The sequence below is a fragment of the Lindgomyces ingoldianus genome (genome assembly GCF_010093535.1).
Source record: "Lindgomyces ingoldianus strain ATCC 200398 unplaced genomic scaffold BDR25scaffold_6, whole genome shotgun sequence".
Classification (NCBI taxonomy): Eukaryota; Fungi; Ascomycota; class Dothideomycetes; order Pleosporales; family Lindgomycetaceae; genus Lindgomyces; species Lindgomyces ingoldianus.
In genome coordinates, this window is record NW_022985167.1 from 1,636,663 (window position 1) to 1,662,871 (window position 26,209).

At 48.5% G+C, this 26,209-nt stretch overlaps 14 protein-coding genes across 14 annotated transcripts; 8 read left to right on the forward strand and 6 right to left on the reverse strand.

Annotated features, from left to right (window-relative positions):
• Window positions 1–819: 819 nt before the first annotated feature.
• Window positions 820–2,203, reverse strand: BDR25DRAFT_280567 (glycoside hydrolase; the record flags this gene model as incomplete). The annotated part of the gene is made up of 3 exons (XM_033687821.1): window positions 2,134–2,203; window positions 1,486–2,077; window positions 820–1,409 (listed from the first exon to the last, which is right to left on the reverse strand). Exons 2-3 carry the CDS (start codon window positions 1,952–1,954, stop codon window positions 820–822), a joined length of 1,059 nt encoding a protein of 352 aa, XP_033551769.1. The 5' UTR covers window positions 1,955–2,077; window positions 2,134–2,203.
• Window positions 2,204–2,780: 577 nt separating this feature from the next.
• Window positions 2,781–2,978, forward strand: BDR25DRAFT_214666 (uncharacterized protein; the record flags this gene model as incomplete). The annotated part of the gene is made up of 1 exon (XM_033684805.1): window positions 2,781–2,978. A coding segment is annotated over one exon (198 nt), but the record flags the coding sequence as incomplete, so codon positions are not given.
• Window positions 2,979–4,841: 1,863 nt separating this feature from the next.
• BDR25DRAFT_113066 (uncharacterized protein) lies at window positions 4,842–5,788 on the reverse strand. The gene has a single exon (XM_033683608.1). The coding sequence runs from the start codon at window positions 5,712–5,714 to the stop codon at window positions 4,977–4,979; it is 738 nt and encodes a 245-aa protein (XP_033551771.1). The 5' UTR covers window positions 5,715–5,788; the 3' UTR covers window positions 4,842–4,976.
• A 1,780-nt stretch (window positions 5,789–7,568) lies between these two features.
• Window positions 7,569–8,222, reverse strand: BDR25DRAFT_214636 (uncharacterized protein; the record flags this gene model as incomplete). The annotated part of the gene is made up of 1 exon (XM_033684804.1): window positions 7,569–8,222. A coding segment is annotated over one exon (654 nt), but the record flags the coding sequence as incomplete, so codon positions are not given.
• A 38-nt stretch (window positions 8,223–8,260) lies between these two features.
• On the forward strand, window positions 8,261–10,187 carry BDR25DRAFT_351415 (uncharacterized protein; the record flags this gene model as incomplete). Its single annotated transcript, XM_033694844.1, has 14 exons — window positions 8,261–8,361; window positions 8,392–8,413; window positions 8,468–8,497; window positions 8,586–8,646; window positions 8,684–8,700; window positions 8,740–8,850; window positions 8,880–8,909; window positions 8,939–9,146; window positions 9,448–9,484; window positions 9,524–9,572; window positions 9,654–9,733; window positions 9,809–9,854; window positions 9,911–10,043; window positions 10,096–10,187. 14 exons carry the CDS (start codon window positions 8,261–8,263, stop codon window positions 10,185–10,187), a joined length of 1,017 nt encoding a protein of 338 aa, XP_033551773.1.
• A 67-nt stretch (window positions 10,188–10,254) lies between these two features.
• Window positions 10,255–11,091, reverse strand: BDR25DRAFT_214325 (uncharacterized protein; the record flags this gene model as incomplete). Its single annotated transcript, XM_033684789.1, has 2 exons — window positions 10,255–10,341; window positions 10,420–11,091. The coding sequence occupies 2 exons, from the start codon at window positions 11,089–11,091 to the stop codon at window positions 10,255–10,257; spliced, it is 759 nt and encodes a 252-aa protein (XP_033551774.1).
• Window positions 11,092–11,551: 460 nt separating this feature from the next.
• On the reverse strand, window positions 11,552–12,909 carry BDR25DRAFT_301505 (uncharacterized protein). Its single transcript, XM_033689593.1, has 3 exons — window positions 12,459–12,909; window positions 11,947–12,405; window positions 11,552–11,889 (listed from the first exon to the last, which is right to left on the reverse strand). Exons 1-3 carry the CDS (start codon window positions 12,637–12,639, stop codon window positions 11,702–11,704), a joined length of 828 nt encoding a protein of 275 aa, XP_033551775.1. The 5' UTR covers window positions 12,640–12,909; the 3' UTR covers window positions 11,552–11,701.
• A 454-nt stretch (window positions 12,910–13,363) lies between these two features.
• On the forward strand, window positions 13,364–14,063 carry BDR25DRAFT_301506 (uncharacterized protein). The gene has a single exon (XM_033689594.1). It carries the CDS (start codon window positions 13,552–13,554, stop codon window positions 13,714–13,716), a length of 165 nt encoding a protein of 54 aa, XP_033551776.1. The 5' UTR covers window positions 13,364–13,551; the 3' UTR covers window positions 13,717–14,063.
• Window positions 14,064–14,181: 118 nt separating this feature from the next.
• Window positions 14,182–16,396, forward strand: BDR25DRAFT_340590 (uncharacterized protein; the record flags this gene model as incomplete). The annotated part of the gene is made up of 4 exons (XM_033693518.1): window positions 14,182–14,707; window positions 14,755–15,762; window positions 15,819–16,012; window positions 16,061–16,396. The coding sequence occupies exons 1-4, from the start codon at window positions 14,434–14,436 to the stop codon at window positions 16,394–16,396; spliced, it is 1,812 nt and encodes a 603-aa protein (XP_033551777.1). The 5' UTR covers window positions 14,182–14,433.
• A 32-nt stretch (window positions 16,397–16,428) lies between these two features.
• On the reverse strand, window positions 16,429–18,924 carry BDR25DRAFT_351419 (uncharacterized protein; the record flags this gene model as incomplete). The annotated part of the gene is made up of 18 exons (XM_033694845.1): window positions 16,429–16,497; window positions 16,560–16,717; window positions 16,780–16,839; window positions 16,900–17,029; window positions 17,144–17,169; window positions 17,196–17,238; window positions 17,292–17,326; window positions 17,355–17,452; window positions 17,525–17,595; window positions 17,656–17,745; window positions 17,788–17,806; window positions 17,867–17,998; window positions 18,035–18,118; window positions 18,172–18,227; window positions 18,289–18,506; window positions 18,548–18,627; window positions 18,664–18,771; window positions 18,797–18,924. 18 exons carry the CDS (start codon window positions 18,922–18,924, stop codon window positions 16,429–16,431), a joined length of 1,605 nt encoding a protein of 534 aa, XP_033551778.1.
• Window positions 18,925–18,977: 53 nt separating this feature from the next.
• Window positions 18,978–19,993, forward strand: BDR25DRAFT_351420 (uncharacterized protein; the record flags this gene model as incomplete). Its single annotated transcript, XM_033694846.1, has 8 exons — window positions 18,978–18,998; window positions 19,036–19,194; window positions 19,276–19,318; window positions 19,368–19,495; window positions 19,521–19,613; window positions 19,661–19,711; window positions 19,735–19,789; window positions 19,830–19,993. The coding sequence occupies 8 exons, from the start codon at window positions 18,978–18,980 to the stop codon at window positions 19,991–19,993; spliced, it is 714 nt and encodes a 237-aa protein (XP_033551779.1).
• A 180-nt stretch (window positions 19,994–20,173) lies between these two features.
• BDR25DRAFT_351421 (uncharacterized protein) lies at window positions 20,174–20,785 on the forward strand (the record flags this gene model as incomplete). The annotated part of the gene is made up of 4 exons (XM_033694847.1): window positions 20,174–20,372; window positions 20,401–20,450; window positions 20,474–20,515; window positions 20,606–20,785. 4 exons carry the CDS (start codon window positions 20,174–20,176, stop codon window positions 20,783–20,785), a joined length of 471 nt encoding a protein of 156 aa, XP_033551780.1.
• A 45-nt stretch (window positions 20,786–20,830) lies between these two features.
• On the forward strand, window positions 20,831–23,928 carry BDR25DRAFT_351422 (uncharacterized protein; the record flags this gene model as incomplete). Its single annotated transcript, XM_033694848.1, has 23 exons — window positions 20,831–20,872; window positions 20,940–20,977; window positions 21,034–21,223; window positions 21,275–21,374; window positions 21,406–21,500; window positions 21,539–21,642; window positions 21,725–21,990; window positions 22,042–22,078; window positions 22,103–22,163; window positions 22,198–22,349; window positions 22,373–22,470; window positions 22,496–22,584; window positions 22,613–22,670; window positions 22,697–22,799; window positions 22,852–23,094; window positions 23,170–23,190; window positions 23,237–23,288; window positions 23,323–23,496; window positions 23,525–23,603; window positions 23,635–23,650; window positions 23,687–23,714; window positions 23,771–23,801; window positions 23,846–23,928. 23 exons carry the CDS (start codon window positions 20,831–20,833, stop codon window positions 23,926–23,928), a joined length of 2,160 nt encoding a protein of 719 aa, XP_033551781.1.
• A 96-nt stretch (window positions 23,929–24,024) lies between these two features.
• BDR25DRAFT_384373 (choline dehydrogenase) lies at window positions 24,025–26,195 on the forward strand (the record flags this gene model as incomplete). The annotated part of the gene is made up of 6 exons (XM_033697867.1): window positions 24,025–24,226; window positions 24,270–24,568; window positions 24,624–24,753; window positions 24,808–25,281; window positions 25,346–25,438; window positions 25,492–26,195. The coding sequence occupies 6 exons, from the start codon at window positions 24,025–24,027 to the stop codon at window positions 26,193–26,195; spliced, it is 1,902 nt and encodes a 633-aa protein (XP_033551782.1).
• Between the last annotated feature and the right edge of the window lie 14 nt (window positions 26,196–26,209).

The following is a 26,209-nucleotide window of genomic DNA, read 5'->3' on the forward strand; positions in this document are numbered from 1 at the left end:
CAAAAAACAGTCTCCGCATCCCCATGCCTCCATACAAATGTCACTGCCCCCATTCGTTGACAAGCATGATCTCTGCTACTACGCCTTAGACTTAGTACTCCAGTACTGGACCTGTTAAAACCACGGAAAAATCGTTTCCTCTCCCTACCTCATGGGCGAGATTCTCTCTTTCTACTGTTTCTTCCTTCGCTCAGCCTCGGGCTCCGATGACGAATGCTGAAACTATGAGGCCATAAGTGGGAACTTTGCACCCTATTCAGAGCTAGACCCAGGGGTTTCGGCGCGCTTGAGATTTTCGGAGGATATCCGTCTCTAATGTTTTTTGGTCTAAAAGTCGTATCAGTATTAGAAGAAAGGCGTTGTGGTAATTCCGAGAATTGCTACGCATCCGATGACGCTAGATTAGTGTAGGTGCTTGTCACCCGATTGAAGATGCGGCTACGCTTAGGATTAAATTCTCCCCACAATTGTATCGCGGCAGCATCAAAAGGATCTTGGCATTGTAATAAAGGTTGACGAACCTGAGAGGTACGAAAAATGCTCCACTCAGTGTTGAGCTTAGGGAAATATTTCAGAGAGATATGGGTTTCAGGGCCAACGAGGAATAAGATATATGAAGTGTAGAGGGGGCAGGGAAGGATGATTATTGGAAGAGCTGAATGTGTATGGCATATAGACGGATGCTGAAAAGAAGGTAAAGCACTTAGGGACTAGTGTGGATGGTAGGAAGGCAAAAATTCAGGACGAGATGACGGAATCGTTTTATATATACAACTAAGTGATCAGATGCGCTTCCAATCTCCTCTTTTCTCAAAACTTTTAGGTTGCTGAAAGCGCATTTAAGAACGCCGTATACGAAGGCTTCTTGTTATAGCTATTATCCCATAATAACGCAGCACCTTCTCCTGAAAACGTATTCGGCACCCAAGAGTATTTATCGCTAACGCCCCAGAGTGTGATTCCCACACACCTTTCCACGTTAATACAACTCTTAACAACCCTAGTATAGGCATCTGCTTGTGCCTGTAACTTCGCAGTTGTAGTGGGGGTATTCATGCGAATATCCAATTCGGTGTACGCAACATCGACACCCAAATCCGCAAACCCCTTCAAAACACCGGTCAGAACGTCAACGGATGGAGTGGATACGCTTTGAGTCTTAGTTGTCTCAGATACGAGATGTCCCTGTAGCCCAACGCCGTCGATCTTGACACCCCAGGATTGAACGAGCTTGACGATGCGGAGCGCACCTTCGTATTTCTTCTCTCCGTATTCGAGATTGTAATCGTTGTAGTAGAGTTTTGCAGCTGGGTCAGCAGCTGCCGCGAGGCGGAAGGCGATCGGGAGGTAGCTTTCACCGATGACTTTAAGAAAGACGTTATCGCGGTACGTGCCGTCCTCATTTAGGGCTGGAAATTTCCCATTAGTCTATCTTCTACTCTGGAGGTTCTATATCTTGATTATAATCAGCTAGGGAAATCTTACCTTCGTTAACAACATCCCAATGTGTACATTTCCCTTTATACCTCCCCATTACCGTATTGATATGGTTCGTCATAACCTGCATTAACGTAGTATTACTACTGATCGACGACACCCAACTCGGTAGCTGCGAATACCAGACTAGCGTATGGCAGCGCATCTGCTTTCCATTCTGCGTGGCAAAGTTGGCAACCTGGTCGGCGCCGGAGAAAGAGAACGAGCCCTTGCTGGCCTCAGTGGCGTCCCATTTCATCGCATTCTCGGGCGTGATGGAGCCGAATTCGGCTTTATTCTTGATAATGTTTGATTCTGAGGTGTCCGAGCGGATGGTGAGGGATGTACCGATGTAGGAGCGGTTCCGGGCGCGCATGGCGGCGTCAAGGCCCGTAGCTTGTCGGACTTCATTCCAGATTGGATTTGCAGTGATGGTGCTCGTGAGAACGAGGGCGGTGGTGATGGCCGTGAACTTCATCTTGAACTGAGCAGAACTTCTTCGTTCAATGGTTGGCTAGATCCGCGGCGGAGGCCTGGTTTTGAACCAGACTTCAACGGAACGGTGGTGATCCCTATATATTCGAGCCGCATCCTCCAGTCTCTCCACACCAAACCCGGGTTAACAACAGCCTCTCCCAAATAGCCGTCTTGACTTACGCATTCTAATTGACTCTCCTCTATCCCAACCCTCTTGTCCCTTGCGGCTATTCTCAAATCCACGTGCAGCATTTAGAGAAATTGGAGATCAGATTGGCGAAAGTGAGCCGTCATTTGGAACACTTACTGAAGATTGTCATCGCATATCTATCATCACAGGATTCGATATATTCCCGGGATTCCGGACCTCCGGAACTGGTGGTGATTGGGTGTAAGGCAGTTTAGCCGTTTTCCCATGTTGGAGCTTGGCGGAGTGCTCAGCTTTCCCCGTCATCAGTCTCGATCTATTGGGGTATGGAAGGGAATTAGTGCAGGAACAGGTGATGGTAATTTAGAAAAGTGAAATCGAAGGAGAGTTAGATGCTTATGTGTTAGACCGAAAGCTAGTTCTCAGTAATTTCTATCCGGGGATTCCCTCTTCGGGTTTAGTACAGTCCATCGCTTATCCATATCAGGCATCGCTCCTCGCTCTATCAACCAGCCGCTTTTAACGTCTATAAAACGATCTCCCCTCCCTACGGAGGTGCCTTTCAAAAGCACTTGTCCCACAAGGGTTTGACGCCACCAAAGCTACTACTCTTGGCTGCCGATCGTTCAGCTGACTTGGCCTCAGAAACTCATTCAATCTACTAAAAATCGTCACTATTGTGGCTCTAAATGCTGATATTGCTACTTGCGCCTTTATTGTTGCCTTCACGTCTCTTTTTGGAGGCAAGACGACCTCTGAGATTGCTAAAAAGACGGGTATTTCAGCACGTATGATAAATTCAATCAACGCGCGAGTGATTGAACCAGGACTTAACTCTAATAATCTTCCCGTTAAAATCCGTTACCAATGCCAATAAAATGCCCCTCGTTCTAGTAGGTTAGTTAAGTGGATAGAAAAAGTTTGTAATTCTATTATTTAAAAGTAGAAACTAATAGATATGGATAAGAGAAAGCATGCGCTAGTATTGCTGGTTCTATTGGTTAAGAAGGGTTTGATATATCTGCTCCAACAGTCTAGCAAGTGCTTAAGAAAGTAGAATTTGGGAAGATAAAGCCTACAAGGGAGCCTAGGTTAATAGAAAGAAAAAATAGACTGAAGTAGTATTCAGATTATAACAAATTAGATAATAGAAGAGTTTAAGGATCTAATCTAATCTAATAAGACGCCTATAATTCTTCTCTATTATTAGAGAGGCTATTAAATCGAGTGGCAGGTAGATAAGGCATTTTATACATTGGTATATTTACGAGAGGTGGAAAGGCTACTCTAAGTTTATGTCTAGGGCTACATCTCTTGTAATAAGAAGGGCCTTGTTACTGCTAGAGCCTTAAAACAAAGTAGAAGAAAGAAAAGGCCATAAAGGACATTAAGGCTTGAAATTAGCCGTAGCACTGCTTTTAACTCTCCGATAAAAACGCCTAAGGAACATATCGCGCTGGCATCGATACTTCGGCCGTTTTGGAGCAGATAGTGTAGGCGCAAGCATAGGTACTTTAGCTTCAGCTGCTCTAGCACCCGACGTACGAGATTCGAGGGCACTGAACATTTTCATTTACGCAGAATGCATTCAGGCCCACCGAAGATTGAGTCAAGATTTTTAGTTTATGCAAACCTTGTCCGAAGCTGAACGCAGCTACATCGTGAAGCAAGCGAATAAAACACGCACGACCTTCAAAGCGAACAAGATGCCGATTCCAACATTCTGTGATGAGTTCGACAACATCCCTTTAGGCCGTTCTCTCTCCCTCTCTATGGAAGGATTCCTTAGCTGACTATCGAACGTATGAAGATTGGAGACAAGAGGTGGTGGGAGAAGCTCAATTCATTCTTTCCAAAATCCATCAAAAGTACACCAGCGGGCAGTACTCCAGTAACGAAAACGACGTGGATCAAACTATACGGGAACTCCGAACTCTGTTCTACACCTTAAGGCGATCACACATGCCATTGTAGAAGAGGAGCAACGAACGGGCCCTCTCTTCCACAATGACTAGCTACTGAGGTCGCTTACCTTGCAAGATTCTCGCCTTGACAAGCTCAGGCCTCGCCTGAGCCTCTAGTGGATACGCAGCGATGTGTGCGTAGGCTGAGGTAAAATACCATTGAATGTGGATTATTACATTAGAATTGTTGGAAGTTCTCTTCCATCAAGCTATCAAACCACGCTGTTCTACTCGAGCCACGTGGCCCTCACATTCCGCTATCAAAGCTACCTTGGCGAGAAGCTTCTGAGTCTCACCCTCTCGAGTCTTTGAATCTTCGATGGTTTTTGTTCCGGCATGGATGGCACGCAGAATCATATTTCCAATATGTCATTGCAGCTGCTATTGCAGTATCGCGCGGTCAAGACACTCAAAACTGCTTTCCAAAAGGAACCCAGAATGCCGCAAACAGTGCCAATAGAGTCAATATCGGGACTGACGAATTTTGCCAGTCCCCAGGATGTGTCGCAAGCCAATACGCCCAGAAGCCTAGCGCGGCAAACACTGGCACTAAATGATACACCGCCAGGAACGCAAAAGACAAGGCGTAATCAGCCTCAAGGCCCCAAGCGAGGGTCCCCACATCATCAGAGTCCACATTGAATCTGCTTTTCTTCTTCGGTATGCAACGAACTCTGTCAGACCGGTAAGGTAGCCTGATGCAATCGTGCCATGGGCTTAGCCGCGACCAGATGCAGTATTGCGGGTCGCACGCCTTCAGGCATATAGCGAAAGTTTTGGGGTTTATGAGCGGATTTTTCCCCGGGCGGGGCGCGTAGTCGTAATCGTGCTCGAAACCGTGGTAGTCGGGAAGATCATCACCTTGGGAGATGACGCGGTTGGCGTCAAATTTCTCGAACTGTGATCTTGTATTAGAACTGATTTGAGTGGGTATACGGAGGAGCAATAAGAAGAAATTTGAGAAGACAGACTTTGACAAATCTACAAAACTGGAAACGGAATGGAGACAGAAGCATCCTAAGCCAGCCACGGTGCTTCTTATATCGGGCTTTAAGCTCCTGGAAAAATGTTGGGTCGTTGATGAGGCTAGAAACGGTAATTTGTTCAAGCTCTAGGGACCAACGGTTGCCCTGAATACCAAAGAGTATCCAAGCAGATGTTACTGGAACGGACTGTGGAGGGTTGTTTGGTGTTTGGCATTGGATTTGCGGTGGAGCATTATTGCTCGACCCGCTAGGCACAGAAGCGGTATTTTGCCTTCCACTTCCAGCGCTTGGCGTTGCGGAGTCTGGGGTCAATGAGTTTCCAGGAGTGTATCGTTCACTAGCTTTCGACGGCTTTGATCCAGCGGGCGAATTGCCGGGGGCTTTCTTGGGCAATGACGAGATGACCTGAAAATTCCCAGGTATTGCAAGTGATAACGAATTCCAAGATATCCTCCAGTATTTAGGCGAAAATAGTTTCACGTTCAGTTCCTTGGCTTTGGCACACGCCGTCCCACACGCCCCAGATGCTTCGATATTCTGCTGCATGTCATTTGGGAGGCCACACAACAGTGTCGCAATTGCGCTATGCATGAAAGGATGGGCGCTTTCCTGTACCTCTGGATTGCAATAGCGACAGTGGCAACGTGGTGGATGATCAGGCATTTTGTCTAGAGCCTCCTGCAGAATATTTGCGTGTGCTTCCGATACAATGCGATATAGAGGCTGTTCACAATACTAAACAGTTCTCAGCAAATTTATGACAGTCTTAGAATGATAGCAGATACTTACTTTCCATTCCAGACGCCGCGTACCAGGCTGCGGGTTGGGTATTCGAGGTCCCATTGGCCACCAGTCCCACTCGAGTACTATACGATCTTCTGCAAAGCCCTTCAGTTTGTTGATAACTGACGTATTGTGTACCGAGGATAGTTTGGCGAGGCTCTTGGGGACTGTCTCAATAATCTCGCGAAGCGAGGTCGGTAAAGATAGCAATCTGATACTCAGTGCCAGCTTGCGGAACGCAACGCTCTGTTGCAGGAACTCGTTGTTCAGAAGCTGCACCATTTCCTGGTATTTATTTTCAGCTCCTTGGCTTTCTCCTACTCTTCCTATATGCTCACCATCAGGGCTGTTGCGCAGCTCGGTGTGGTTGTGATCATGCTGTTGCTGTTCAGCGAGCCAATTTGTCAAGGAGCTGGAGTCGTTTTGTGACAGTGCTCGTTCTTTTGCCTCGACGTGATTGGGTGCTTCTGTTATAGTGATATTGTTAATAGTAACATTGATAATGGTCTTGATGTTCGATCTTTTCCGGAAATCCTGGATAATTGCTCGATCCGTCTCACGCTCCGCTTCCTCACCAAGGTCTTTGAAGTACAATATCAGGATACGGGAGTATTTTGTCACAAAGACTTCCTCCCCAAGCTCGGCGATTGCAGCCCTATGAAGTTCGTGCAGCTCGGGGTCATACGCAAAAGCTTTGGCGAATCGCCTCACGTTGAGATCTCCTGGCTCGTCTTGACCTAGGCAGTCGGAGAATGCAGCAGCAGCACTACCGCTAATGGTTTTCCCCGAATAGCCATCGCCTTCTTGATCCAAAGCTCGCTCTTTACCCTTGGCCGTTGGCTTCTTTGTGGATGCTTTTGGCGAGTGTACGAATTCTCGGAACCTGGATCGAAGATTGTCGAAAGCATTACTTTCAACAAGAAAATCTCTGGCGATGACGAGATCTTGAAAGGTGTGGTCATCTTCGACGTTATCGTCGCCTTCGTCATCAGAGCTATCTTCTTTTTCAAATTTTGCCTTCGACGTCGAATCGAGTGGGGGTAAGGCTGGCGCCGCTGCGCTGTTCCAAAACCTCTCCAAAATGGATTCCGCGAGGTGTCTCGCCTTGACTGCAACGAGTCGAGCAGCTAGGAAATCAATTCGATCACGAGCCTCTTCTTTTAGGTTTTCTGCGTATAATTTGAGGAGTCGCCGAAAGTTGTTCACGAATCGATCAGGACCGATATCGCCTTCAATGGCTGTTTTATACAGTGGCTGTAATACCTCATCGTCTCGTAATATGAGCTGTAGCTCCCGAGTCGCATTCGCTATCTGGGTTGTGGAGTATCCACTCGCTTTCGAGAGATCCGTCGCTGAGGACGCTAGCGATGCAATCGAAAAGATAGACCCTTCATTTGATGATGCTACAGAGGACTTATTGTCGGCTCCGGAGAAGCGTTTCAAAGGATCCCATAGTCTATCTTCGTCGGGTTGGTAAATGCCAGACCCACTACTTGATGATGCTAAGGAAGAGTTATTTTCATCGAAGTCTATCAAGGGATTTGGCATGGCAATTTCCTCGGGCTGGTCAATACTAAGCTGCGCTTCAACTTCGGGAGGCTGGTCGACTTCCAGGTCTGTTTCATCTTCGTGAAAGGGCTTGGTAGTGGTACCATCCCCTACCGGAGAAAAATCGAAGTCGCCTCGAAGCCCGCGCAAATCTGGTAATGATGGACATTGTGATTCCACCTCTTTCTGCGATGACGGTTTTCTAACCTCCACTGGAAACCGGTTTGCACTACGGCGCTGGGCCGCGAGGTCTCGCTCATAGAGATTGCCCTGTTTAAACCTAATAGCACTCGCCTCGCCAAGGATCTTGGACGGTGGGCTAGAAGCCCTGGGCCAGTCGATGATTTCGCCAGACCGTGGTCGTGGCTTCGCCTCAGTTTGTTCTACTTTGACCGAACATGCTCTTTGAGGCGTACGGGAAGCAATGTAGTACGTTCTATCCATTGCAACGAACAGATTCCGGCTTCGATGACGGAGACTGCGTTCAATAGCTTTGAGCAGTCCGCGAACCTGCTGATATTCCTCCGGAATCTCGACCCGAACCAGTTTGTGGTCTTCTTCAACTGTACTATATATTTCTCCGTCCACTCTTTGATATATATATCGAGCCACTTCTTGAGCTAAGCGATGACCTTGCTCGCATAATTGCTCATGAGATCGATGAACCTCGTAAGGATTGTGACAATACGCACACTTTCGAGCGTGCATCTCGAAGTCATACGCCGCCCAACTTTCTGCAGAATCGAGAGGTCGTGACACCGCGCTGACGGGATCTTTGAGGAAACCCACAGCCCGCCCTTTATTCGAGGAAGACGATTTCGAGTGGGCGACGGCCGGCATTACGCTCACCCTGCTTAGGGAAGGCATGGTGTTCGGGGATGGATGTCGAATATCTCTCCTGGGGCTTTCATGAGGCAAGCGTTCCTCAGAGCCAGCTGGAACTTATGGCACAGGGTATTTCCGTAGCGTCGAAAGAGGAGTGAAGTGTAGATTCCCTGTGAATGTTCAGCCTGGTCGGGTCGGGCGAAACGGTTAGGCTGAAGCTTGGCTGCATGTATCACAGTATGCACATCGCATTCGGATAGTTAAGCGAGACCTCTGCAGATTCTGACGCTGTTTGTAGAATAACTAGCAAAGACTAGAATATGATATATGGGATAGAGATCCGATTTTAGCTGACTTTTTAACCTTTGGATCTATGAGATGGAATATTCCGTGATGAAAGATAGTCTCATGGCTCGCCAACCATTCTGTGACTCGCATGGTGATTACTACACTCTAGCAGGCCTATAATAGGGAAGCGAATGGTGGGTGGCATGTATGGATAATGCTCGGGAAAGCGTTAAACGTTGCCTAGAGCATGTGGAAGGCGGTGAACGGCTTTGGTGGCATCCTTGAAGCTACGATGCTTGCTCATCGACGTAGGTCAGAGCATCACGAGATGTCTCCATTCGAAAAGTGTTGGGAGGTCTGGAGACCGTTCTGGAGTGAAGTTAGAGTTGGAGTAGCGGGCCGAATGAGGAAAACGTATTCCTATTGCGCTAACTATGTGTCAGCATGGGACACTACGATATCGCACCGGAGTTGCTGCCGTATCACACTCGACTAACACTAAACAAAACGCTGGGGCTCTTTCGAAGATAAGAAGTATGCATCTTCATTCTACAACCGGCCTCTGTGGCATGCGTCGAGGTCGTCACCGCTCACCATTAACCCGTCCGATACACAACCACTATAAAGCAATCCTCGAAGCGGAATCTACCAGTAATGTATAAATCAAGCAAGGGCTTATTTGATTTCATTATAGTCAGCGCACGACAGTAACTAAGAGCTTATTTAATTTATAAACTTTAAGCAAATTAAATAATAGTTAAGTTATAACTTGTAACAATAGTGTAGCACAATACTATAATAAACAAGCTACCCGGCAACCTTTGTAGATGTATAACATATAGTCTTAGTACTAGGTTTTAGGGTGTATAGACTTCTTCTACTTAGGCACTTTTCTACCCTACGTCTTCGTATTCTTAAATTCAACTTCTCTACTCAACTTCACTTCACCAAGTCTACGTTTCGAGCCATGAGAATTGTATTGGATTCACGTAAGAGCCCTCAGACATTCCAGTCTTCGTCGTCCGTAGTTTAGGCTTTCCGTGTTTCATTCGTAACAATAGGGTGCAAGTAAAGACAGTTGGTTAATAGAGTGGGAGAAAATGCGTATGTTAGGCTTCTCTAAGTAGGGAGAAGGCGATATTCTAGCGAGGGAGGTAGAGCGGAGGAAGCGTTGATAATATATTGACAGAATGGATATGGGTCCATTTTTGGGCTTGTTTAGTTGTTATGAATTTGAGGTAGCGTGAAACGAGCCAGGATAGGCGGTGCAGGAACTAGGGAAGAAAATCTGACGGGGCGTGCGGGGTTGTAAGTGACTCCGAAAGTGGCGACAGAAAACCTCCAAAACCGGAGTCGAAAGTCCCCAGACATATAGTTACCGTGGTAAACTTATTTGGATAGGGTATTCGAGGGAGCATCGTGAAATACATTGGCGGGATGGAATTGGTCTCGATAGCAAGGGAAATCAATTCATCGAGTTAAACTCTGAGGTGAGAAGCGTAGGAATGGAGAGAGAAAGTCTAATGCTTAGCGTTTCCTTGAGTGGCCGTGTCTGGAGCAGTCTAAACATTAAGCTATAGAATTTGCACTAGATACTGAGCTCAAAGCGCTATTGGGGAACTGGCCTTTGTACTAGGCAAGGTTCCTGGAAATGAAGCCAGTACGGGATTTGACGCCAACGAGTGGGGTTGATAGCTCGAAACTGGAAAAATTCCCCTGAGGATTCTAAGTTATCAGGGGAATAAGGGTGGGAGTATCCTCAAGATTCCTCATCCAACAAATCATTCCATATCTCCCTCTTCTCTTCCCACTCATCATCATCAAGTATGCCTCTGAACCTAATCTCCTCAATCAAAGAATTCGAAGGGTCTAGTATCAAGCGTCCTTCATCCTTGGCATCATCTCTGGAGTCGCTATCGAGGACTTCCCCTTCACTCCGGCCACTCCCCCCGCTGCTTCGGACTCTCTCTTCCTCTAGAGTATCTATGAGTTTCTCTCCAGCTGCCTCCAGCTCCGCGACCCGCTCTACAGCGGCAGAAAGTGCCTCAAGAAGTAGTTCTTCCTTATTTGTCTTCCTTCCAATGAGTGATTTTAAGTGCAGGTTCCTCTGGTGTACCTTTTCTTTGGCACGATCGGATTTCTTCAACTGCAGGATGGTACGATCTGCTTCATTAACGTCGTTGACGAGCTTGTCATGCTTTGTGACAACATCGCGGTACTTTGCAAGAAGTGACTTCTCAGTGATGACGGCAAAGTCAGCTCGTTCCTCAAGATCCTCGTTCAAGGCTGTGGGGTTAGCGATTTCTTGGTCAACTCTCTCGAGTCGTCCTGCATTGTCCAGATTTTTTTCTTGCTGTTTGGCAAGTGTGCACCAGTGATTGCGGTCGAGGCGGAGGCGAGTGATGATGCTTTTAGCGCTGCCTAGATCAGATTCAAGGCACGCGCGGGACATGGGTGATGGAGCATTCGTTTGTTCTTCTAGTATGGAGGTAAAATGATCGCTATTAACGCTGCTAGTGGGAGAGGCAGATCCATTGTGAGTTGGGGCTCTTGAATGTGAATGGCGTCGAACAAAGGTTCTCGGGGGTGGGGGCATTCCTTGTGAGAAGGAATGACTGCGGGTCCGCTTGGTTTCCATTGCGAAGAGGTGCGTGGCCTAGAGGATGTTGTTTTAGGAGGTATGACAGGTTTGTCTAAATGTGAGAGTAGGTGCTTGATTATAAAACTGAAAGAGACCAAGGGATTTGACCAAATACACAAAAGCCGAGTTGCGGTCAATGCCGTTGTACGGCAATGGGATGGAGGAGGAGGGTGCGTTGTGGTTGGTCACACCGCGGGTGGCAAGATAGAATGAGACAGACTGTGTGAAAGTGCCCCATACGACCCATCAGCGCGCTAGCACGTGACTAACGAACCGCGCCCACCCCCGTGTTTGTGTAATCAAAGGATCTTCGAGCATGGAATCGCACACAATACAGAGATAAACGCGATAGCTTGATATGGATGTGCAAGCCTGAAATGTGGCAGAAATAGGACGCGAGGAACTGGATTTGGGAATACAATTCGTGTATTATATGAAAATGGATAAGGGCCGACCGATTTGAAGGCAAGCCAATATTCGAACTCACGGACCAGATGCCAAAATATTGCTTTTTTTGCCTACTTTGTTCCATGCTTAGTGATATGAAATACAAATCAAATTTCCCTCACAACGCAAGAGCCGCAGCAAAAATGCCAGCAGCACCTCCTACAAGGGCCATGACACCACCGGTTGGAAGAGGCAAGGCTGGCGCGAGACCAGTACTGTGAGCTGTAGCAGACGCTGTTGAGCCTGAAGCAGGGCCTGGAGCAGAGCCTGAAGCACGGCTGCTCGAAACTGATCCCGTCGGCGCCGCTAATAGCCATCATTAGTCGGAATTCTTGCGGTAAGGAAGGTGTTTTGACTACTCACCGGTAGCGGAGACTACATTAACTGTCTCAAATATACTGGAACTGACTAGGTCGGTGTGCGCAAATGTAACGGTGCTAGTTCCAGTTTGGTTGCCTACAATTTCCCCGCGCGCTGCTCCAGTGCACGTCGCGTCTGCCGTGGTGAGACCGCCATCACCAAATGTGCAACTCATATCTAGTGTCCATGCCCCTGGGATGGGGTCGGTGAGATGGAACTCCCAAGTAGATGGCCCTTGAATGATGGTATACGGCTCGCAATCTGTGCTATTGTCGTCGCGACGTACACGAGCTTTGGCGGTCTGGATGGGGAAATTGGTTGGTAACCCAGTAATTGGCGCAAGGGTGAGGGTGCCAGCACCTTCGGAAGTTGCGGAGCCGATAATGGAAGAATCTGTGATAGTGGAGACAAGGTCTATGGTGCTTGAGGGTGCTGCACCAGATGAGGCTTCACCAGATGAGGCTTGAATTCCGGTTAGATTCGAGAAGCAGTCACACGAGGTGCTCAGGTCATACCCGGTCTAGATGAGGCAGCACCACTAGTCGATGCTGGGCAGGCATGTTCATAAGTAGTGGTGGAGTCCTTCGAGCCTTTGATAGTGAGAGTTTTGTCGTCAAATAGGAAATTGAGAACAGTGACGTTTGACTGGGCCGAGACAGCTGCAGCCCATAGGGCTAGGAAATGTGAGGAGCGCATCCTGGGCAGGCTAGAGGAGGACGGAGAGTTAGGTGTGAAGAGGGAGCTGCCAAAGGTTCTTGATGAGAAGGAGACAACGAAATCAAGGTGGGGAGGAAGATATCTTGGCCTGGGAGAGAAAGCGCAGGTGGTGCATGTTTTAAGGGAGACAAGCCTTGGCCTGGAGGCGCCGGCATGAGCTTGTTTGCTCCTTTACCTGGGACTCCCGCGAATCACTGCGAAGGACAATGTTTCGTGCTTCGGTGAATTCCTGTGTCCAGTGCATGGGGGTAGACTCAGCCGCATTGTTGCTCGTGTCGAACGCCCAAAAATAAAGGGTGGTGTGGTGAGTTCCTGGGCTAGGCAATGAACAGACAAGTGCCCACGTCGTATTGGGCTGAGTATCGATGGAGCAATGCGACAAGTCCGACCGGCCATACTCTGAAAAGGAGCGACATGTCGCGAACAAAGAACTCGACAGCGAAGGGTGTGAAGGCAGCGGCTACAGACTGGACCTCTTAATACCGCAATTATCCGGCAGTGTTGGCTCTGGGTGACATGGCGTAGTGCCCGAGGTCGCAGTTGGCAACACGCCATCCGCGCATTCGATACGACCAGCAGCACCCATGGCAGCCCAGATTGGCGAAAGCTTGGCTGCATCTTATTGAGCCCTTCGTATCCATGGGCACCGTGTTTCACCTTTTCTATTTCTGCTTCTGCGCCTCAATCCAAATCGTGGATCCCTCTCATCACGAGCTGCTCTACTTGGGCAACAATATGTGCAAGCACCTTGCGTGCACCAAACATTCTCCATATTTCTGCCCTCGACTCTTTTAATGCCTGCAGGTGGGCGAGTGCTGGTGATGAGCGCTTCGGACTTTCTGTGAGCATCATGAGTCAGTCCACCTCCGAACTCCGACCTTGCAAGCTCCCATGTCTACCATCCTCTTCAACACTCACCCACACCATCAATACCCTCACCAACATCGCATCGCCCCCATCTCATTTTCATCTAAAATCGATTCGTTTCCGCCTTCTGCACCTCCTCCCATCGCTACGTTCAGTGTAGCGCCCAACCCGTCTCTTAGAGGCAATTGACTGGTCACATGGGGCCATTTCTTCTTAATTTCCGTCGCTGTGCAGCATCACGTCTGTGAATACTCAGTTCCTACACTCCTCAAACCTTGCAGCCAATCCGAGCTGAGTGAGATGGATGCGTCAGCACTCCGACGTCGATTTTGGCTCAGAGCTTACCTCAAATAGTGCGTCCTGGCACGTGATGACGGACTTCCAATCCTTCAGCCCCACGTCCTCGCGTTTCACCCTTTCTGAGAACCACCTTGATGCTACTTTTGTCATATCGTCATGCACTATTTCTATGCGAGGAAGTTTCCATATCTTGTTCCTCATGCACAGATCATCGCAGGCCTCAATCCAACCCTGAGCAGATCTATTCATTCCCTATTCAAGGCAATCCTCCCGCCGGCCATATGTTTCAAGTCCGGCTTCAACTTAGTATCCTTTGGCGGCCGGTTTGTATCTGACCTCACCTGCAAGCGATACGAACGTTTAATCTCCTCCTTGTTTGCATCTTGGTATCCGGGTGCTGATACCGCGCAGACCTAGATAGTATCGGCCTTCATACAAAAGTCAGCCATGTTCACCCTAAGGCAAGCCAGCAAGTCACTTCTCTTCATTCGCTAGCATTCTAGCCTGCCTTTCTTTTCCTCTGTCGTTCCTTTCCTCTGTCGTTCTCTACCAGACCTTGATTGGTTCTTACATTCGTTTTCATCATCTATTGGCATAACATTTTAGATGATCAATATGTTTTTCAATTCCCGCAGTCTCTTTGCCACTGCTTTTGTCTGTTTCGTTGCTTGGGAGACCAGGGCTCTCGACCTTCAACCTCTATCTAGCCCACCAAGTATCATTCCGGGCCATTCTTCCAAGCGTGGTGCATCTCCTCTCGAACTGGTCCCACTGGAAGACCCGTCTGTTTTGACGACAGGACATGGCGCCAAGCGCGAAGTTCCTGGAAATGGATGTTTCGACCCCAAGAATGATAGCACGTTCTTCTGGGGGGCTTATGGTATACTTTCAACTTCCACGATAGATTAGACTATTAATTCTTGGCAGCCGGCGACAACATCTACATGGCCAACTTCACCCTCTCTAATCCCGGAGATAATGAATTCATTCTACCAGTTGAAAGCTTCGCCAAAAGACTCAAAGCAATCCATTGCGGTTCATCATCAGCGCCCATGGTCATTGAGTTCAACGACAAGGACTCCTTCAACTACGCAAAAGGCCAATGGGAGTGGGTCAACAACAAAGACAACAACACCTTCACCCTCGTCACAAGCCCAAACCAGTGCTACCCTGGCGACGACCGCTCCCCGTATCTCGTCACCAACATCCAGTTTGACGATGCAAAGCTCGAAGCTTCGCTTACCGCTCAGGAGAAGGAGTGGAAGGACATCGCCCATACCTTCCACCTTAAACTTGGTCACGAATTTGTCGACCCGGAGTACGCCAATCAAACCCACCCACATCTCATGCACATGAAGCGCGGCACCAAGACAATGGACATTAGCCACTCCTTCAATCACAACCTATTCCACCTTTCCAAAGGTGATACTACAGGATTGGATCTCAGCGCAGATGCAGAGATTTCCACAGGTGGTCAAATTATTGCTGACCTCGACGTCAAAACCACGCTCTGGGTCCCAACTGATGTCAACATCAACATCCACCCTCAGGGAGTCCACGCCGACTTCACGCTTACGATGAATGCCGATGGGACGCTCGGTAAGGCGATTGACTGGACTATGAAGCCCGAGATTGAGATCCCAGTCGAGGCGTTGAAGATCGGCAAACTTCTCGAGATCGGCCCGTTCGTGACCATGGGCATCCATTTTGGTTCCACACAATTGACAGGAACTGCAAAAATCACGACTGGAGCTCGTGCCACTCTCGACGACGCGGCGAAGGTGACTGTCGATCTTCGCCATCCGGATCAAAACGCTATCTCGGGCTGGACGCCCAAGTTTGAGAAAATCCCCCCTTCATTCAGCGCCGAGATTAGTGGAGGAGTGAGAGCTTGGGCAGAACTAGGCATTCAACTTAAGGCAGAAGTTTTAGGCAGTAAGTGACACCTGACTTCATTCGGTACAGGGAGGAGCATACTAATATATGTATAGAGTGGGGATACCAAGCCTCGGTAGACGCCGAGCTACCTTACTTTGAGGCAACATTTGGCGCGGAGGTCAACACTGCCGGCGTCTGCGGTACCCAAAAGACGAAGGGTGTCAACCTTGGAGCCAATGTTGGTATTAACGTGAACCTTAATGCTGGTAAAGTCAACCAAGCTCCTGACTACCGAAAAGATCTCTTCGTAAGTTTTGCTTTCACTTGATCAAGTACTACCTAACATCTTTTGTAGGAAACATCATGGCCTCTCTTTACCACTTGCATGGGTATTGGCCCCGACAACGTCAAGACTAGCACGCTTAAGCCCACACCTACCTCAACTAAAGACCCCGTAACTTCCGATTCCCAGCCCACTGTCACTGATGTCCCTACAAACTCCGACCCGGCCTCTACAGGGTCAGACAGTGGCATACCTACCGCAACCGAATCGCCGGTCATTACCTCTGCATTGCCGCTCAGCACTGGTTCCCCGGGAACGATATCGGCGGGTACGGGTTTCACGACAATTGGCGGAAACTCGACTTTGTTGAAAATGGTTAGAAGGCAACCTACCGCCCTCTACCTCTAAGTGACATCAAGCGATGTTAAGAATTGTGAGCGTCATTGAACTCCTTTTAAGCAACATTTATTGAGATATGGCATGGTATTTTCATGGATAAAATTTATCTTCTAATCTGTATTTCCAAAGTTATTAAGAGGGCTTCAGGTGCCCTTTTTTCTGTACCTCTGACGGGTCGTGTTATGTTTTTCGTGCCCTCAATCTTCACGTTGCACAGCTGAAAGATCTCGACACAGCCTACATTTTTTCGGCTTCTAAAACTCTTAGCGAGGACTTTGCGTAATGATTTCAGGATGCCGTGCTGCACAACCGGGCGAACTTGCGTACAACCTTGCGTGTACCACCCTGCGTGTACCACCAGCCTTGCATCTATACCCACCACCTAGGTCTACCACATCTTTCTTCCTTCACTGCCTCTGCCGGCGCTTTCCAGATCATCAAGAATAGATCCACTGCCATAATTTCCAAGCAAAGTACTAGAGCCTAGGGTTAGGTAATTCCCGAAACGGCACATAGAGGCCGCATAAGTTTGTTATACGGATATTCAATCCTCGAATCAAGTTGGATCCCTATATCTTCCGACAAGAATTCTTGGAACATCAAAATCCAGAGGACAGCGACAGCGGCTGTCGCGGAAACGGTCTAAGCGGATTTCGTGAGCTAATACTCTATGTGGTTAAGGTGATAAAAGTCTTTCGTTCTTTGGAGAGGTATCAATCCCCTTCTCTAATGGCACATAAACTGCTCCCCCATCACTCTTATCCATTTATCATTCTTCGAAACTAAAGTCAGCTTTTACGGACGGAACCAACCTCACCAGCATCACCTCCAATGCAATCTTTCCCTTGCATCTAGCATGTCCGAGTCAGAGCTAGCACTTTCTATAGAGGTCTGGAATGGGCACCCCATCACCTCCAGAAAGACCTAAGCCGGGAGAGGCTAAATAATGTGCCAGTTGCTACCCGACTCGAAGGGTTGTTCTGCGTTGCGGGGTGTTCTGTGACTATTGCTGACACGCCATGCGTAGACACATAATTATTGATCGTTATTAGATGAGGGGAATTTCTGAAGATAGTCCCTGCCAATAGTTAACACATGGCTACACCGTCGTTCTAAAGCAATGAAGATGGTCCAGACATGTCTGAATTATTGAGATGGGTCAATGTAATTGGCGTGGGCTTGGATATCGAGCGACAGGTAAATATTCCCTTCAATCACCCAATTCCGTGACTATGATACGATCTCTTACTAACAAACCTCAGCCTTACAATCTCACCAAGCTTCCCATCTCTTATGGCAAACTTACTTCCGCGCATCGGCCATTCCCCGGCCCAACATCCCCAATCCGCGCCAATGCCCTGTGTCCGTGCTTTATGCTAATCTCGCGCATGCAAGGAAACCTGGCCTGCTGCAATGGAACTTCACCCACAGAGTGGGAAACGTGCCACGATCGAAAGATAATATTTTTTCTTTCCCGACGCGGAAAGTTTGCCCTTAGGGAGCGGAGAAGCGTTGAAGACGGAGGCGTGCGCCACCACGGGTGGAACCGTCGCACAGGGAATTTCGATCACGTGGGAGGGGATGGTGCCTGGGGACTGCTTTCCGAAGCGGCTACATAAATAAAAGGTGTTCTAAGACACTTCGAACGAAGCTGCCGTCAGATCATCAAGGGTTGTCGTTTCCAACTCTGGGGTGGGTTCGAAAGTATCTTGATTGGCGAAGCCTGCTTTCCTCATCGTCCAATCAAGCGTCGAGAATCAGCTACCGAGATACTTTACCTCCACACGGAGAACTGTCTAACACTCGATCCTCTCTCCTCTCCCTTCAGCTGGAACCAACCCTTTGCATAACGATCGCGGTCGAGTCACATGTCCATCCTTCCAATTTAAGTATCTTCCCACGATTTCCGTCGATTGCTGTGCCACATGTGTCGCCTCAAAGGGTGACCCTTGAAGCCCAGGTATTGGGCTTCCTGATTTGGAAATCTTCAGTGCTTTTGGTGGTTGTGGCGAATTAGATGGGGTCAGGGCGGTCGGGTGATTCGTAGGGAGAGGGATGTTCCTTTCCCAGTCTTTGCTGTGGAAGGAGATTGATGAGACGCCATTGATCACTGGTTGAGCTGAGAGAATCGTGAGGTCGCACAACTAGTTCTTAGGAAACTATAGAGTTTCTGTGTTAGAGGAGATGCAAGGCCTCTAAAATGAAGAGAAACGAAGGTCTTGTACTCGTTGAAATGTGAACTGTAGAGGAGGGTTAATTACCAGGATGGAAGAAACCTGGAGACTTTATGAGTGAACGGGCTTTTTTGGTCCAGTGTGGTTGTCTCGGGATCGGGCCAATCCCAATCCCCACTTGCGAAACGTTTAACCCTCAGCTTTGACATCCTCACATCGAATCGCCATCCCTCACGGAATTTTACCGTAACAGTACTTCATCGCTATTGGATCTGCGTGTCCTGCCTGCGCCTTCCTCGGCGTCACCCTTCGAAACCCTTTCCATGCACCAGAAAAGCCGATCTGCAATCGTTGCTTCGCCATTTTGCAAAACTATCATATATCATTGAAAGAAGTAGTGCTCTTGCGGTTTTGGAATGTTGGAATGTGTTGATGTTGTAGAAATGTTTGAATGTTTGAAATACCAGGGTTCAGGATGGTCTCAAGAGCATCCGCATTCCGCGCTCAATGCGGCAAGACCTGACCCGATGCAAACCTAGGTCAATTTGCACAACGGCTAGAGGGGAAAATAAATTTGCATTCCTAATGATACACCATGATGTCATTCTAAAACGTAGAAATGAAGTAGGCCCGGTCTTCATGCTGCGTCTCTTTCTCTAGAGCTGGACGGCCGAGTCTCGGATTGCAATTTGGCCGAGAATAAAATGAAGATAGAGGGGCCCATTTCTCACTAGCACTGTGGTCGACACAGGTCAATGTATGATTTAATGTTGAGCAATCATGGGTTCTGGTTACCCCAACTAAAGCACCACACAAGCCGCTCCATACAGCTGGCATGAAACACATTCACCCGTATATGCGATTTGCCCAACCGAACCGGTCACCGCCGCCCGTTCTCTCAGTTAGCTGTATTGGCTCTCCAGATCTGCCGGGAGTAATCAGGTCTCTCTGAGTCTTAGCTCCGCACTGTCAGAGAAAATGAAGTCAGTACACATGTGGAATTTAGTGATATCAACAACCGAGCTTACCCCAGGCATAAATACCATGCAGTAGTCATGACCATCGACACTACACCATGAGCAACCACCGACATTAATAGTACACCATCAATTCTTGGCATGAACCTCGAGCTCAGAAGCTCAATCATATCGTCCGGGTAATGAGGACGTGGAGGTTACTAGAGCAGCAATGAAGAAAGATGAGAAGGGCATTTTGAGAACGTTTTCCAGTGCGGTTCTTCTGTGAAGCTAAGGACGATTTGACTGCAGGTGCCGGCATTTGGCGAAATGACTACGTACTCTTATTTATAGGCGTGAGAGTTTACTTATTCAAGTCATTCAGATCATACAGGAACCTAGTCGACGTCACACCACGACAGGTCTACGACGAACTCATATTAGGCTCGTGTCGTTACTCTACCTTTCACCCGTAACAGGAAGGTTTTATAGGGAGGATAATGATCCTCTAAGTTGAAGTCCTCTAAGTTGTTATCCTTAATTAGTTACTTCTGTGAACCATGCCGGCAAGCTTTTGTAGAATTATATGGGATGCTAGAATTATAGCTAAGACCTTACCCTTCGCAGAAAATATCGGAACAGAACCCTAGGATCCAATGCCTATCGATCCTTTAGGATATGCGCTCCTAATCCCAGCAAACCGGGACTTCTTGAAGACGCTAGGGAGAATACGAGTTGCGCCCCATAACAGTGAACATTACAACCTTCCATTCGAAGTGCTCCTCTCTTTCTGCCGGAACAATTTACCTCCTCCGCGGACTACGTGCGTCTACAAAACAAGAAACATTCTTCTGTGTGACCAGCTCTAATTACGACCATTAAGCGAAACCGTGGCTGTTTTCATCAGTGAATAACCTAGGCCGTAGCTTTCATGTCTCGAACATAATCAACATGAGATGCAATCTCTACCTGTAGAGCTGATCAAGCCTCGGCCAAACGTTAAGTACACTTTCCTTATCGATAGCTCACCTCATGACGCCAACACCTTAACAATTCTACACTTATCTCTCCACGACTCCTTCACATAGCCACGCACTAGGCCGCATCATCCCAGCATCCACGAAATCCTTACGGAGGGGCTCCAGGTGGAGATCTTTGATTACCTCTTACACACGGATCACTTGTCCCTATCGCTGATGTGTCGCATCTTCCGTATTGTGAAACCACGGCACCTCCCCGTTGTTAACTTCAATGGCCATGCTCAATGAATTGGTGCGACCTTATCACAGGCACGGAGCACTATTTTAGAGACAATGCTGTTGAATACGCGCACCTTGATGCTGTGGTGGAGGAAGGTGTAGCCTTAGCATATGTGCCATCTATGCAGACGTTCAGTTCCACCCCAGCAATCTATGACCATAGTATATGAGCGTAGTGCTTGCAGGTTTCTGCTTATATTGGTATGCAATGCAATTAACTATCTACTCTTTGTGTAGGGTCCTGGGACAATTACAAGGCGTGGCTGTATTTGGGGAGACCATGAGGTCAATCGCTATGACACTAGAGGCAAAAACCACAACGATACTCTGGACTTAGATAAAGAATATTGCCTTGTCAACGTCCGTCGCATTCCGGAGAAACCCCAATCTAGTCCCGAACGCGAGTGGTCACTTATCGGAAAGAATGGGATATTCTGGGCTGAGAAAGTCGCGCAGAACAGACTCTAAGAAAACCTCCTTCGGGCAGCAATAGTAAAGCTTGTTGGAGCCATGTCGTGTTTCCCGCTGGTTGAAGTTGTTAGTGGTGTTGCTTCCTTGAGGAATAGGGCTTCGCTGTTGATGCGGAGGAAGCCTGCAAGTCAGAACCTCTAGAAGAAGTCGTGGATAAGAGAATGGACATTATAATAGCGATAAGTGTCGAGAACCATTCTCTCGCTCCGATATCACCTGGTTGAACTTCGATTTCCTCGCTTCTTTGTCCGACGTGGGCAATCGTCATATTAATAAACTCCAACTCTTTAGTCTGTTTTCGAATTGACCCTAGATCTGGATTTCCCCCGCCTTTCTTCCCTGCTCCCGGATACTGAGAGGAGGTGCTGCAGTCGATACTGCGGAGATTGGAACTGGTGTTTGATCGGGCCTGAGCAACTAGAGAAAGGAAAATACATATTTAACAACCTCCTCCGCTCGGGTCATCTGAATCGGGAGTGAAAGTCATTCCTTTGACACTTTCGCATTTAAAATCGACGGATATATTAACGTTGATAGTGCCTGGGCATCCTCTTGTGGAGTTTCTCTCCTGTCAGCTGGTGCTTTAATGGCACCCTTTGACAATGTCTATTTCGGAACTGCAGACGTCGAATGGCCCGCAGTCACACCCGTGATGCCGCCGTCATGCAAAGCTCGGGACTTAACCGCCTGCGGTTACAAACCCTTCTCTGAATACGAGCAGCTTCCAAGGTACAATTTGCTTAGTGATTTCGAGCTAGAAGGATATCATCTGCCACGATCTCTAGGTTGACAAGTCAACGATCCTTTGGACGTGAAAAACCCGGATCGGAAGTCCTCCATGAACTGATATCATAGGAACGCGATGGATGAAAGTCAAAGTGTGGTCTCTACAGAGAGTGACAAGACGTCGTTGACTGTGGCGGGATTTGGGAGGGTGTCTGGGGTGGTAGAGGGATAATCCAGGCGACGGTTTCGTAAGCGAAGTTTATCATAAAGTCCCGCCCCAACGTCTGCAAGGCTCGCATGGAAAACTCTCGTCACTGCGCGACGTACTTTGGGTGCAGTTCTCTGAAGAACAATTGCGACTATGTTTCATAATCGGGTTTCACGTTCGATCCGCTTGAGCAACCTTCCATTTCAGGCAGGACTCGGAAAGCCGTCGAAGTCTGGAACCACTGCGAACACTGGATTAGTGCAGATTCTATGCTTTGCAGTTCAATCACGTGGGGTGTGCCGGCGGGATGTCAGTCGACTGCGATTGGTTGTGTGTTTCTGTAGTGCAGCCCAGGATGCGGCCGTTCATGCGGCCAGTGGAGCCAGGTGGGGTGCGGTTTCATGTCTTCTCTTGAGTCGCAACTGCCCTAGGACGAGCTAGAGTGTAGGAATAGGTTACAAGGCAAGCCGACGGACCACCTGCGAGGAGGTCTTATGCGAGATTCGGGTGACTAGTACGAAGCGGAAAGCCGCAGGAGCGGTGTCATCGTGAGATGCAGGATCTCGTAAGCGCCCACCTTTTCCCGCCCCTCGTTGACTTCATCCTGCGCGCGGACTGGTATCGTTCGGACAATCTTTTACATCCCTTAACACCACCACTAACCTTCAAGGACAATTTCGTCCGACCTGCCTCGATTCTTAACGCTGAGGAGAAATCTCTCGAGCGCCATGTCTACCGTATGCCCTGGCCACCTGAACTGCGGTGCTTTTGCTAAGACACTCTCCCCGATCCACATGCCGCTTCTAAACCATATGCGACAACTTGGCCCATTGCTAGCTTTGATGAGCCAGGAAAGTGCCCAACCCCGGGCAAGAGAAGATAGCGCATTAGCGCACGACACTTGCGATGCGAGGTTAGATTCGGATTCTTGACGTTAAGTTAAGGTTGCGTAGAATAACTATTAGAAAGAGATATTACCCCGTCCAAGGGGTTTCATTGACATCGATAAGTGAGGAACGTTCACGCCACTGAGGAATTGTGGCGTCCCATCCTAGTTCACGACCTGCGAAGAGTACATTTACCCCACTATGCTTCCTTGCATATATTGTAACGCAGGAACATATAACTGAACTCTCGCAAGCGGGGACTTCGATTTCATGATGAGAAGTATGCATCTACCGCCTTGTACTTTGGACTCCCCACATTGATCCCTCACATGCACCTAAAATTGAACGCCTTCATCTGCTTCCACAACGAATCTATGTCTACAGTGGATCTCTCTCACAACGCACGATTATGGTCAGCTTCCGCCCTGGTGATCCTCTGGCGGCTTGTGACACGAGCGAATCGGAGGCTCTAACATCCCAGTTACCCCACAAAATCTGTATGCATTCATCCTACCCTGTTTGGCGTGCTATCCGGGTGCAATTAAGGTGTCGCGCTTCTCTGCAAGTTCTCAATAACCGCTTGTCAAGTTAGCCTTGGGTCTTTCGTCCACGTGGCAGCGACTTTAAGCCACGGCTGTTTAATGCCGTGACCCATTTCAATTACATGGGGGCACTCTTCCAACCCCTCGTCGGCTGATTGAGCTGGCATTGACCATCTCGATCCCAGCCCCGAGTGGAGGCATGCATATAGCTTTTTATTCTTCCTGAGAGATCCAGTACCTGGCGCCTTGCGTCCTTCGCAATGGTTCCACAACATTCAAACCCCAATTGATGTCACCATCTCCGCACGGAAATCTTAGGGAAGGTTAAATACGTTGGACGCGATCACCATAAGTTATAGGCACCACCTTAGCAAACTCTAACTTAGAATCTCATCAAGGCTTCCATTGCCCTTCATGGCGCGACTTACTTCACCAGTTCGGTCTATCTTAGCATTTTCCTACGTGCTCACCCTCGTTTTCGCAGCAAGCATTCCTCCTGGTGCTTGGATCAAACGTCACATTTCACAGCTATCATCCCGTTATGACTACATCATAGCAGGAGGCGGTACATCTGGTTTAACTGTTGCAGACCGTCTCACTGCCGCATTTCCACAACGTCAGTCCTGCTACCTCATTAGCGTCCCTGCTCACTAGGCCAGGATCTGTTCTTGTCGTGGAATATGGCGACCTTGAAAACAGCACCGCAATCTTACAGCCAGCCGTCACCGTCCCCGACCCTAGATATGCGTTTAACATCCTTTCCGACCCCGAACCCGGTCTAGGGAATCGCAGTTTCACTGTCACGGTGGGCAAGGTTGTTGGTGGATGCTCCGCCATCAATGCACAGATGTTTGACCGTGGAAGTAAAGCTGATTACGATGCATGGGGATATGTAGCGGGGCCAGAGTATCAGGCAGCAGGGTGGAATTGGGCCGGTTTGTTACCATACTTTCGCAAGGTGAGTTCAGTCAAGCATAAATCCGGTAAGATGTAGAAACCCTGATAAAGTGAAGAGTACAACTTTTACACCGCCTTCGGCTAACGATGTCAAAAATTACGAATATACATATGACGTTGATGAGGCTTATGGCGGGAATGGACCGATTCAAGCATGCTACCCTCCTTTTCAGTGGCCGAGCGAAAGTAAGAGTCTTAAAAATGAACCCAACTGTTTCACCCTTACTAATACCTGTTTAGAAATCATGCGAAAAGCATGGAAAGAGCTAGGTATTCCATCCCCGAAGGAAGCAGCAGGTGGCCAGGCATATGGCGTCTTTTGGCTACCAAGCTCTCAAGACCCAAAGACGCAAACTCGTTCGTATGCGAGAACAGGACATTATGACCCAGCCGCAAATAGGACCAATTATCATCTCCTTGTTGGCTACAAAGTCACCGATGTAATTATAGGACATGCAGGAGTGGTCAACAAGGGGTTCCAGGCGCAAGGAGTCAAAATCCAGGCTGTGGCTGGCAATTCATCTGCAGTCGAAATTCACAGCGACCAGGAAATTATTCTTGCTGCCGGTGCGATCCATACCCCGGGGATCTTGCAACGTAGTGGTGTCGGCCCGAGCGATATACTGAAAGCAGCAAATATCAGTGTAAAGATTGAGCTGCCTGGTGTTGGTCAAAATTTCCAAGATCATCCCATAACGAACTTGTTCTACAATTGTAAGCGAAAAAACCGCCGCTCAGTGCCCAAAGCCAATTCTCAAGGACTTACCATTGGGGGTAGTGACTACCGAACCATCTCCAGCTGCGATGGCGATGTTGACGAACTCAACATTGATGGCACAGGCACAGAAAGAGTATGCTCAGAATCGCACAGGTATGGCTTAGTCTCTTCGAGAATGTGTGCAGTACCTTTATTAACCTAATTAGGGCCTTTGACCCTTAGCGGCGGCAACAGCGGTGCCTTTCTTCCCCTCTCGGCGCTGACAAACGACACGGGGTCGATCATCAGTGCCCTAACAGCACAATCTCCGGCAACCTACTTACCGAATTCTACCCACCGTAGTATACTCGAAGGTTACGCCTCACAGCTCGCTGCTCTTAAAGACCTCTTCTCCTCAAAAGAAGCTGCCGTCTTCGAGTATCCAATTTCTACCTTCGGTGCCCCTCAAGCATTCCTCAAACCCCTCTCCCGCGGCACCGTCAATATCAACCCAACCGACCCTCTAGCCGAACCATTAGTCTCCTACCGCACATTTACAAACCCAGTCGATCTCACAATGGCCGTCCATGGCGTTAAAATGATTCGCAGAATGTTCGCCACGCCTAGCGGAAAGTCCCTCGGCCCGGTGGAGCTCACCCCAGGAGACGCCGTCAAAACCGACGAAGATTGGCGGACGTGGTTACAGACAAGCGTCAGACCGAGCTTTTATCACCCGGTAGGGACCGCAGCATTGATGCCAAAGAGTCTTGGGGGTGTAGTAGATCCAAGTTTGAGGGTTCATGGGGTGCAGAGTTTGAGGATAGTAGATGCTAGTGTTATGCCGTTGATTCCAGGGACACATACGAGTTCAACAGTTTATGCAGTGGCGGAGAAGGCGGCGGATTTAATTATTGGGGATGCGAGAGACTGAGCAAAAGGGCGGGT